Source organism: Acinonyx jubatus, chromosome B3 (genome assembly GCF_027475565.1).
Source record: "Acinonyx jubatus isolate Ajub_Pintada_27869175 chromosome B3, VMU_Ajub_asm_v1.0, whole genome shotgun sequence".
Taxonomy (NCBI): Eukaryota; Metazoa; Chordata; class Mammalia; order Carnivora; family Felidae; genus Acinonyx; species Acinonyx jubatus.
The window spans coordinates 6678371-6689767 of NC_069386.1; the positions used below are offsets into that span (position 1 = coordinate 6678371).

At 53.2% G+C, this 11397-nt stretch overlaps 1 protein-coding gene across 4 annotated transcripts in view; it reads right to left on the minus strand.

Moving 5' to 3' along the window:
• ACAN (aggrecan) overlaps positions 1 to 11397 on the minus strand; it is a 67515-nt gene that overhangs the window by 4682 nt on the left and 51436 nt on the right. For 2 of the 4 annotated variants that reach the window (XM_053223573.1, XM_053223572.1), the window contains one exon: positions 2093 to 2206. The exons of 1 other annotated variant lie outside the window; for it this stretch is intronic. In XM_053223573.1, coding sequence (XP_053079548.1) covers positions 2093 to 2206 — 114 coding nt within the window. Of the gene's footprint in view, positions 1 to 2092; positions 2207 to 11183; positions 11298 to 11397 lie in introns of all 4 variants that reach the window. One more of the 4 variants, XM_053223575.1, reaches the window with a different exon arrangement.

Sequence of the window (11397 nt, forward strand, 5' to 3'; positions counted from 1 at the left end):
GCAGCCAGCACACCAGCAGACAGAGGGAATTCTAAGACCCCCTCCTCCTCCTTCTCCTGGGGGTGGGGAGGGCTGCTGCTCAGGCCTGGGGGCCAAGTGCAGGGCCAGGAACCCCTCAGGCCGAATGGAGCCTCCTTTACTGGGTGCTACCGATAGTCTGGCTGACCCAGGATGGGGGGGACCGGGACCTGAGGGCAAGGAGGCTTAGGCTGAGGGGTGGGTGCTTGGCAGGACTGAGAGACAGACACGCGGGAGAAGGCAGAAAGAGAGGACAGGCAGAGGCCAGCAGCCTGAGGAGAAGAGGTCAAGCAGCAGGAGGGCTGGGGGGAAGGTCACCGGCCCCCTGCAGCCAATTGCTTCTCCATGGAGCGAGGCCAAGGTCTGGAAAGAAGGTGCCTGCAAAGAGGTAGCTCGGCGTCCGGGGGAGACCAGAGACCTCATTCCAGGGCTGGAAGGGCTGAGGGCCGAGCTGAGCAGGCAAACCCGGAGGCCACAGCTGCTCTGGGAGGGTGCGGGGCATGCAGGATGGTGGCTCTGGGGAGACACTGACCGAACTGCAGGGAGCCCGGAAGGAGCAGCAGGGCCAGGAGCTGAGCCATGAAACACCCGCGGGACAGAACCGGGAGAAGAGACGGAGCCTGGCTTGGCTTAGCTGGGCGACCCGGCACCGTCTCTGTGCCCCGCCAGAGTGCAGAGCCCCGTGGAGACCCTGCCTCCAGTCTGGCAGAGCACCTCCTTTCCTGGTCTGGCATCTAAGAGCTGTTGTCCGTGAGGACGCGCCAGATGCTTGTCCTCTGCGTAAATATTTTGGTATCCTGGGGAGAGAAGCCTTATGACTCTCCCCTCCCTCCCAGCCCCCGGCCAAGACCCCATGCACCAGTTTCCTGGGGCGGAGGTGGAGAGTGGGAGGCGGCAGGGAAAGAGGAGGGTCCGGGCCTTTTCTTCCAGAAGCCTTAAGTTCCTCCACCGGCCTGTAACCTTAGCGGTGCCTCCGAGGAACATGCAATCCGAAACTCCTCCCCACCCTGCTTAGGACCAAAGGGAGATTGCCCAGGAGTTTCATCTGCTTTCTGGAAGTTTCTGGGACATTTAGCTTGAGGGGTCATAGAAAATGGTTTTGAACCCCGGCACGCTTCTAGTTCTGTGGGGGTTACTGCAACTAGTAACTACAAGCCCCATCTCCCCCTTTCTGAGTGGGGATGGCCCTGAGATCCTGGAGGGCAGGGGGCAGACCAGGAGCACCAGAGGCAAGAGAGCCGAGGGCTCCAGCCAGCCCTGGGAAGTTCCGGGCACACAGCTCCCCTGGCAGAGTCCGGCCCAGGTGGAGGAGCAGGGGGTTGGCAAGGCCCAGGAGGGGGAAACTCAGCCCCTGCCCCTTGCAGCGAGGCTCTGTCGTCTCTGGCCAGCCTTTTGCCATGACATGGCAGCTGTCATGGTGGTGGTGGCAAGGTGACGGGCAGCAGTCCCTGCTCAAGCATGACTTGAGCCTGCTGGTGACATGGGAGCTCTCAGGCAGACAGAACACAGCTCTTGCCACAGAAGAGAGAGGCGGCGTGGCCAGTGTGGCATGGTGGCTCCCGAGGCCACAGAGGGGCCGCGGAGGTCCCACGGGCAATAGAGTGGGCAGACGCATGCTCATGACTGCTGGAAGATCTTTGGTGTCATTTGGAGCGAGAACCAATTAATTACTCCCACCCACAGCTTCCTTCAAGACAAAGGCACGGGATCAGCTCTGTCCTCTTATGCATGCACCGACCTTGATGCGGTCTCAGCAGGTCTGGAAGCCCTGAAGAAGGTTAGTGTTTTAAAGGTCCCCCAGAGCCCCGCCTTCCAAAGTGCAGGCTGGCCCGGCCTGCGTGTCTCTCCTGCGGTCAGATCAGCCAATGCCCCGGAGGAGGGTTGCCACAAGGAGCAGCAGGAAAAGTGGGAGTGAGTGAGGCAGACTTCTCGGTCGTGGCCCCTGAAATGGCTGTCTGGAGGGACCTTGGGGGCCCCCAGCCAGGGCCCAGAGCCTGTGGTTAGAAGGGAAGGGTGAAGGAGAAGGAGGGGGTGCAGCAGTTAGTAACATTAGCTGAAGCCGAGACGGCCGTACCAATCTCACACAGGTCCCCTCGGTAGCTGGGAAGGCATAAGCATGTGAAAGAGTCGATGGCGTCCACGCAGGTGGCTCCATTCAGACAAGGGCTTGAGAGGCACTCATCAATGTCTGCAAGAAACCAAGGGCCACCATTAGGACTCCTGCCAGCAACTCCAGCTTTGAAAGCATTGTAGGTTCTTTACGGGTGGCCAGCCCTGCTGCTCTCCAGAGCCCTGGGAAGGGTGGCTGGATTTCCTAAGAACTGTTACTGTTGCTGCTGCTGCTGCTGCCGCTGCTGCCGCCATATTGGAGCGCTGAGCCAAAGATCCAACAAGGGTTTTCCTGGATGTGTGTGATTCTCGACGGGCAGGCTGGGAGCACCACAGCCAGGTTTCCCAGTGGTGAAGAGATCTGGTGCTTCTGAAGGCAAACACCCATTGCACGGCTCCTCCAAGATGCCTTCTCCGGTGACTATTTCGAGAGGCCTTGGGGTCTGAACCGGCTCTGAACATGGTGCTGAGCGAGGACCCTGGAGGTCAAGTTGTTGAAGTCTGGTTAGAACTCTTTTCTTTTCCTATCTTCTCTGTAGTTATGAACCAAGGCAAGAGGGCAAAGCCATGCATGGAGTACGAGGACAAAAAGCTGAAGTGGTCTGCAGAGTACTGAGCCAGGAGAGAACGGCACCATGGGATATTCTCATGAGACTCCTTCAGTTTTGGGGGGTTGCAGATACCATCGTTGTCTTCAGTAAATCAGATTCTAGAGTATCTAACAAAGATGAAGCCAGCATCATTCTCTTCACGGGAGGAAGACAAACCAGCCCAACATTTTCCCATGTTCCTTCCAGCTTAGGGCCTTAGAACGTGGACACCTCCAGTGAGTCACAGTTTCTAGAGGGGCTCCATTCTGGCCAGTGGGAAACCAGTGTTTGAAGCTGGGGAGCCACTGGGGCACATGCGTGGCTCAGTGGGTTGACCATCTGACTCTTCATTTCAGCTTGGGTCGTGATCCTGGGGTCGTGGGATCAAGCCCCGCGTTGGGATCCATGCTGAACATGGAACCTGCTTTAGATTCTCTCTCTCTCTCTCTCTCTCTCTCTCTCTCTCCCCCCCCCCACCCCTCTCCCCTGCAATCTCTAATTCAAATAAATAAATAAATAAATAAATAAATAAATAAATAAATAAATAAAGTTGGTGAGCCACTTAGTAAGTGGCCACCTATCATCCTGAGGTACGGCAGGCTTATTCCTCCCAGGCATACTCTTCCTCCCTTCTGTTCTTCAGGCCCAAGATGTTCTTTCTGATCCAACTTCTTTGTGGGACTTGAGCTGTTAAGTCATTGGTCTTCGCCTCAAATTTTCATCCAGTAGCCAAGGTGAGAACTGGATCTCCTAATCCAGTTTTTCCATGTCTTTCTCAGAAGCCAGAGACCTGGGGATCTTTTACTCTCTTCGTATTTATATCATAAAGGCCGCTGCTGGTTTTTTTCTGGGGTACTTCCCCTGGGAACTTGCTAAAAGGTCTTATGAAGCTCTTCTTCCCAGGGGGTCAATAAGATGCTTCAATGAATGGGTGCCACTGGCTCATGGGGCATCACGATATACGGCAAAGCCTCAGTGTGTGCAGCTGCGTTTGCACCACCTTCAGGACCCAACATATCCACGGGTGGCGTCCACGTGAGCAGCGTCTTGCACATGTTCCAGGATTAGTTCTCGCCTCTCATAGCAGCAGCCTAGACCTCAGAGTCAGTCCCCTCCTAAGAAGTCAAGAACACTTTCTTGTGGATCCTTTTTGCTAGCTGGTGCACAGTAGACGTCTTCAGGATCAGAGTTGGGTTTGTGCAGTGGGTGGCCGGTTCCCACGCACTCAAGTCCTCAGGTGTCTCTCTGTTCCCACGGAGTTCTTACCTTCATCTCGGGGAGTGCACACCACGGACTAGAAACCAACAGTTCCAAGGTTGGAACTGTTCCAAGCGAAACCAAAATGCATGGAGGAACTGACCGGAGTCCCAGCATGCACTTGGATTCCCAGCATGCACCAGGATTCCCAGCAGCAGCAGTAGCAGCAATAGGTCAGGCCGGTGGGCTGGGCGGAAGCTGGGGCTGCCCTCCTGCTCCAGGAGAGCCCCTGTTCTCTTTTGTCCACTAAGCGTCATTATGGGTCACAGGAAGCACCTGGGCGAGGGGGGATTAAGCAAATGTAGGCGCTAAAGCAGTTCTACAGAGCAGGGGACAGGAGTGGCCTGTGGGAGAAGAGCCAGACATCGGCCCTGGGGCCTCTGGGCAACCGTGGGGGAGGGGCAGGAAGTCAGGCCAAGTGGCTCCCTTCACATCATTGGCCCCCAGTTGGCCTGAGGCCCCGGGGGGGGGGTGGTGGGGGGGGGGTCGGCAGTGTCCTTTTCCTCCTGGTTTTGGCACATAATCTGAGCAGGGTGAGAGACCGCAACTCGGGGAACCAGTTCCTGGGTTCAGAAGCTGTGTTGTGCAGGGCCCGGGGTTCACCAATGAGAAGACCAGAGAGCCCGTGGGTGCCAGCTGGGCAGTTTAGAGCGGGGGGGGCCTTCAGCCGGAGGAAGAGGGCTGAGCGTCCCCTGTGGGGCTTTCCCGGGAGCCCCGCAGGCCTGTCCTGCCTCATCTCCTCTCCCTCTGGCTGGAAGAGCCACCGCAGCCTGGCAGTGCCCACCTCTTTCTGTGAAGGGCAGTTGGGACATTGCTCATCTTCTGGAACCGCAAGAGGAGTTGAGCTGGGCTGAGCACAGGATGGGGGACCCCAGACAGGGTGACAGAGGGCGGGGGACGGAAGGGCTTTGGGCAATGGGCAGACCGCATGAAGGAAGAGAGGAAAGAGAAGGAACCGGTCTTTCACAATCTTCCCTGAGCCAGATGCTAAGTGTCCCCCACACGTGACCCTCCCAGGAGCCCTATGGGGCACAGGTGTCACATGTCGCAGTACCCGTAGGGGAACACGAGAAGTGGCCTGCCCACGTAGGTAAGCCAGGGGGACAGACTGGAAGAGGTGGAAGAATCCGACACTGAGGCTGGAAGTTGGGCCTCTGTCCCCTGGGGAGGGAGAGGGACACTGAAGTCTTGGATCTCAGCGCCTCGTTACCATTTCTGCTGCACCGGCCAAGGGCTCCCCTGTCATCTCTGAGCAGGAACCCTGGGGAGTGTCAGAACTGAGTCCTCTCCCTACTACTATCACCAAAAGGGATGATTTGTTCCGGAACCAGGCCCTCTAGAGATACCTCCAACTTAGGGGAGAAAATAACAGAGAATCCCCCGGTAAAGGCAAGGGGAATAAAGATATTTCCAAGTGATCACTTTGGCATCTGAATTGGAGACCTCAGGCCTCCATGCTGAACAGGTCTTGTCTGGTTTTTGCTCCTGTCAGAGCCTAAGACCCTCCAAGGGAGAGGGACTTTATTTGGCTCATAGAAAAGGCTGAGTGACAGCAGGTATTTTACTCAGGTGATACCCAACTGAAGGGGTTGCCAATCATAAAGACTGTGATATGAATGGTAACCCTCAAGTTGTTCAGTGTACAACCTGTGCAGCTATATGTGGTGATCCTGGACATAACTTTCCTGGACAAAGATGGGAGAAAATCCCCTCAAGAAGCACAGAGACCATTTCTTAACCCAGTGGATGTTCTGCACCCTGCGAAGACCTAGGATCAATCAGATGGACAGACCCGAGTAAATACATTTGCTTTCTGGTCTATCACAATTGATAGGAGGGTTGCAAGAACATACTTATCAGTTCCAATTTGCTTTTAACATAAACATGATAGGGGATGCCTGGGTGGCTCAGTCAGTTAAGCGTCGGATTCTTGGTTTCAGCTAAGGTCATGTTCTCATGGTCCGTGAGTTCGAGCCCCGCATTGGGGTCTGTGCTGACAGTGCAGAGCCTGCTTGGGATTCTCTCTCCCCCCTCCTCTGCCCCTTCCATTTGCTCTCTCTCTCACATACAATAAATTTAAAAAACTTAAAAAAAATAAACGTGACGAGACACTTGGGTGGCTCAGTCAATCTTGGTTTTGGCTCAGGTCATGATCTCACAGTTTGTGGGTTCAAGCCCCAGGCTGGGCTCTGTACTGACAGTGTGGAGCTTGCTTGGGATTTTCTCTCTCTCTCCTTGTCTCTCTGTCTCTTTCCTGCTCCTACTCTCTCTCTCTCTCTCAAAAATAAACAAACTTAAAAAAATAAACATCATTAAACAGTATGCTATAACTGTACAATTAGGTCTTATATTTCTAAAGGTTGATCCTGAATGTAACTTTAATATCCTGCTTCTTAAATTCAATTATAGTTGACCTCTGAACAACATGGGTTTGTGTGTAGGTCCACTTACATGTAGATTTTTTACAGTACAATACTGTAAATGTATTTTCTCTTCCTTATAATTTTCCTTTTTAAAAATTAAGTTCTATGCCCCATGTGGGGCTTAAACTCATGACCCCAAGCTCAGGAGTCACACACTCTACTGACTGAGGCAACTAGGTGCCCGCCCCCCCCCCCCCCATGATGTTCTTTTCTCTAGCTTATTTTATTATAAGAATACAATACATAGAAGCACCTGGGTGGCTCGGTCGATTGAGCGTCTGACTTCAGCTCAGGTTGTGATCTCACAGCCTGTGAGTTCCAGCCCCGCATTGGGCTCACTGCTGTCAGCACAAAGCCTGCTTCGGATCCTCTCTCCCTCTCTCTCTCTGCCCTTCCCTGCTCATGCTCTCTCTTTCTCAAAAATAAATAAAACATAAAAAAAGAGTTCCATATAATACACAGAACATACAAAATAAGTATTAATCGATTGTTTATGTTATCACTAAGGCTTCTGGTCCACAGTAGGCTATTAGTAGTTGGGGGGGGGTCAGAATTTATACGCAGATTGTCGACCATATGGGGGCTGCACCCCCAACCCCCAGTGCTATTCAAGGGCCAACCTTAGTTCCCTGTTAAAACCTGCCCGTAGACTTTTTAGTTACGTCAAGTCATGAAGGTGTGATTTGTGTTTTCACTTGTAACCTTGTATTTTCACTTGCTCTGAAAGCATTTTCCCCACCCAGGGCTAAGATTTCACTGAACTTCAAACATTTCTGCTCTAGGGGAAGAGACCGTGTCAGATCACAGATCGGAGTCTCAAGCCTACAAAACGGAGAATGGTGGTTAAGACCGAAAAGAGGCTGATTAAATTTTAAGTTCACGCCCTTCCAACCCCAGAGTTTAGAGAAATCCACCCGGCACCGGGATGGCCGGGAAATTGGACGTGAGGTAGCATGTTCCCACCTTGGGTGTACACGTAGTTACACCCTGTAGTTAACACGTCTTTAAAAAGGATTTTTAAAAAATACCAATGCCAGAGACCCTCTTCAGACCAATGATCGCATCAGAGTAGCTCCAGGTGGGGCCCAGGTGCAGTGACTTTAAAAAAGCATCCAGGTGATTCCAAGGAGCAACAGGGTTTAAAACCTCAGAGCCAGAAAGCTCAGCAAATGTCAGCAACATAGGTGGGGCAGATGCTGCTGCCTTTTTTTTTTTTTTTAAAGTTTATTTACTTATTTTGAGAGAAAGAGAGAGTATGATCAGGGGAAGAGGCAGAGAGAGAGGGAGAGAAAAATCCCAAGCAGGCTCTGCATTCAGCGCACAGCTTGACACAGGGTTCGATCTCACAAACCATGAGATAGTGACCTGAACCGAAGTCAAGAGTCGGACGCTTAACCGAGTGACTCACCCAGGTGGCCCCGCTGCTGCTTTTTAAGTGGATGGGAGTGGCATAGCCCTGCTTCTAATCGCTAAAGAATCTGAATAGTCATCAGGAGTACAGATGAATAATTTGTCAAGAACTTGTCTACGGCATGTTGACAAAACAAGCTGATGGCAACTGTCAAATACTTTCTTTTAAGGATGAAACACAGCCTCCAACCTCACTTATTAGGTGAAAGATGACCCTGAGTATTCAAACACTGCCACAGGAATAATGCTATAGCTTGCTCCCTCTGGCGCCTGGAGAACACTGACCTATAGTCTTTCAACAGCCTGTGTTTCCCAGTCCCAGCACAGGACAACAGTGGGTCACCTGGGGAGATTAGCATGCTCCTCCGGCCTTTCGGAAGCATCCTCGACACCTGCTCTTTGGGATGATAAAGCTTTCCCTAACCAGCAGAGTAAGAGATGGGGAAGCAGAAGTAATTTTTTAAAAATTTTTTTTTAAACGTTTATTTATTTTTGAGACAGAGACAGAGCATGAACGGGGGAGGGTCAGAGAGAGAGGGAGACACAGAATCGGAAACAGGCTCCAGGCTCTGAGACATCAGCACAGAGCCCGACGTGGGGCTCGAACTCACGGACTGCGAGATCGTGACCTGAGCCGAAGTCGGACCCTTAACTGACTGAGCCACCCAGGTGCCCCAGAAGTAATTTTTATTAATACTTTTTTGGGCCAGATGCTGTACTCAGGTATTCCTTATTCCTCAGTTTCTCAGCACTGACCGCACAGTGGAGTCACCTGGGTGGTCTTAACCCCCGCCCGTGCCAGATCTCACCGTTCCTGAGTTCAAGCCCTGCGTCGGGCTCTGCGCTGACAGGGAGAAGCCTACTTGGGATTCTCTCTCCTTCTTTCTCTGCCCCTCCCCCCACATAAATAAACATTAAAAACAATAAATAAAAGAAAACAACCCAGTGCCAAGGTCACAGGACCATTTCAATCAGAATCTGTGGGCGTGGGACCCCAGGCCTCAGAATTTTCTAAAGCCGAGAACCACTACCTTTGATTGACCCTATTACAAACGAGGTACTAAGGGCTTGGCTGTGGGTTTCTCACTGGCCAAGCCCCACTTCTAAAACCTCTCTCCATTCTGGTCGCCCTGAAGTTCATCTTCCGGCTCTTTAAGACCGGCAACTCATTATTATGTTCAAGAGGGAGCTTCCTACTTGGCTGAGCGTGTTAAACAAGTGAATGAAGACCCCTGTTCTGCATTTGACTCACTCAAAGGGGTGAGGGAAATTACTTGACCGCTCTGTGCTTCCGTTTCGAAGGGGAATAACTGCCAAGCTACCCACAGAGCTGTCTGGGAGGATGTCGTGGGGAAGAAAGCCCTTTGGAAATACACCCGGTCAGAGAAGGGCTGTCCTTCCAGCAGATCAATTAGGGTCGATTGCCACCTACTTCTCATTTCATGAGCCCTGCTGTGACTTCTGATCCCAGTGTCCCGTTTTTGCTTAGGGAAGGAGTTGCTAAGGATGGAGGGAGGTGTCAGAAGACACGAAAAGAGGGCGAGGGCGTTCTGGTCCTGGCGACTGTCCAGGAAGTCCTGCTGGGCTCCAAGTCTGCTCCTCTCCGACTCAGGCTGAGCTCCCTTAACACCTCACTCGAGACAGGCGGCCCTGCTGTCCTCCCCCCCCCTCCCCCCCCGCACACCCGGAGGGAGGAAGTGCTTGCACACCAGACATGATGTCCGCCAGGGTTGCCACTCACAGGACAGACAGAGCCATTCCCACTGCTGACCGAGGAGTCAGAGCCCCACTAGCTGGAAAGCACACACACAGGGCCTCCCCAGGGTTCCTGCAGGGGCAGCCTCTCTCAGGACAGAGGCAGTGCCCTGCCCTCCCATCGAGGTGGATGACGAGGCCCGTGACTCTAGCCCCCGAGGTGACTGTGGCCCTGTGACATACTGCCTCCTAGGTGGCAGGGCCAGGACTGTCCTAGGAGAGTCCACTCCTCTGGCCACAGAGGCCCCCAGTGCTCTTAGTCACGGCCTTGACACTTGGCCAGAGGCTGACCCAAGTGGAGAAAAGAGTGAATTCATAGTCAACCTAGTGCCTGTTTATACAGAATATTTCCTGTGTATGCTGTGTATATACAGCATATTTGTATTACATGAGCATATATTAGGAGGTATTTACATATATGTCAATATATACAAACACAAAAATCTTTCCTTGTGCACGATGTAACGGCTCCTGGAGGATAGGTGCCCAGCCCTATTTGTCTAGTAGTATTTGCTTCCCCCCAGGACTCATGGCTCTGATTTTGCACATGTCCTAGAAAAGACCCTGGGACAGAGGCTGCGGTGAGGGCGTGGGGGCAGTGCGGAGACCCAACCCAAGAGAATGAGCTTGGAGGTAACTGGGCATCTCTTCCCTTCCGGGTGGCGATCTGACAAAATGAAGTGTTCGCATGGCCACAGACCTCCAAGTGTTCAGGGAACACGGGTAGAATCTCATCATCTCGTTCGGGGCGCCACCTCCAGTCAGAGGACTCCCCAGGCTCCTCACCTGTCCCACAAGCTGCTTCACCCATGGCTAAGGACAGAGGGCCCCAGGGTGGTGGGTGCCCAGGGGCAGGGGGCTGCCAGGTCACGGCCGACTTGCCACCGTGAACCCTGGAGCTGGGGATGACAAGTAAGTACTGCCTGCCGTTTCCCTCAGGGGAAGAAGGGGACCCGAACTCCGCTCAGGGCCAGGCACGGAGGGGTCTGCAGCGCTTTCCCAGAGAGGGTGGCTCGGCCCGATGCAAGACAGCCCTCTCGGAGGCATGACCTGCTCTTTCCCGTCTACATCCTCCCTCCACACTTCTCAGAAGTGATGTTTTCCCTTCAAAATTCAAGCATATGTTGTGTTTGACTCATAAAAGAATCTTTGGCTTGGGGCGCCTGGGTGGCTCAGTCAGTTAAGCTTCCGACTTTGGCTCAGGTCATGATCTCACATGAGTTCGAGCCTCGTGTCGGGCTCTGAGCTGACAGCTGGGAGCCTGGAGCCTGCTTTGGATTCTGTGTCTCCCTCTCTCTCTGCCTCTCCCCCGCTCATGCCCTGTCTGTCTCTCTCTCAAAATAAACATTAAAAAAATTTAACAACAATCTTTGGCTTAACAAAAAGATGAACTACCTTTTAGTTTAACTACTTGAACTTTATCTCGTAAACTCCACGTAGAGTAGAATGTTTACCCTGTGGCTTCTACACTGACGCGTCACTGCATACCTCTCCTCTCTGGTCTGAGAAGCTCGAGCCTCCGCTGGCCTCGGTTGCCTCCTCTGACCTGTGGCCCCTTCTAGGGACGAAGGAGTCGCCCTCCTGCCCCTGCCTGCACCCCCACGGCCGATGAGGGTCTTACCTATGTTGCAGTTCTTGCCGGTGGGGCCAGGGGGGTACAGGCATGTGATGTGTCCCTCTGTCTCCTGGCAGATTGCACTGCCACAGGGCTCCTTGGCACAGGACCTGGCAGGGGCTGCAGCTCTCAGGGAGATGCTGAGCGTCAAGAACACAGCGGCCTGGGGTTGTGACCTCAAGGTTGGGGCACAAGGACCCCTGAAGCCCACAAGGCTGCT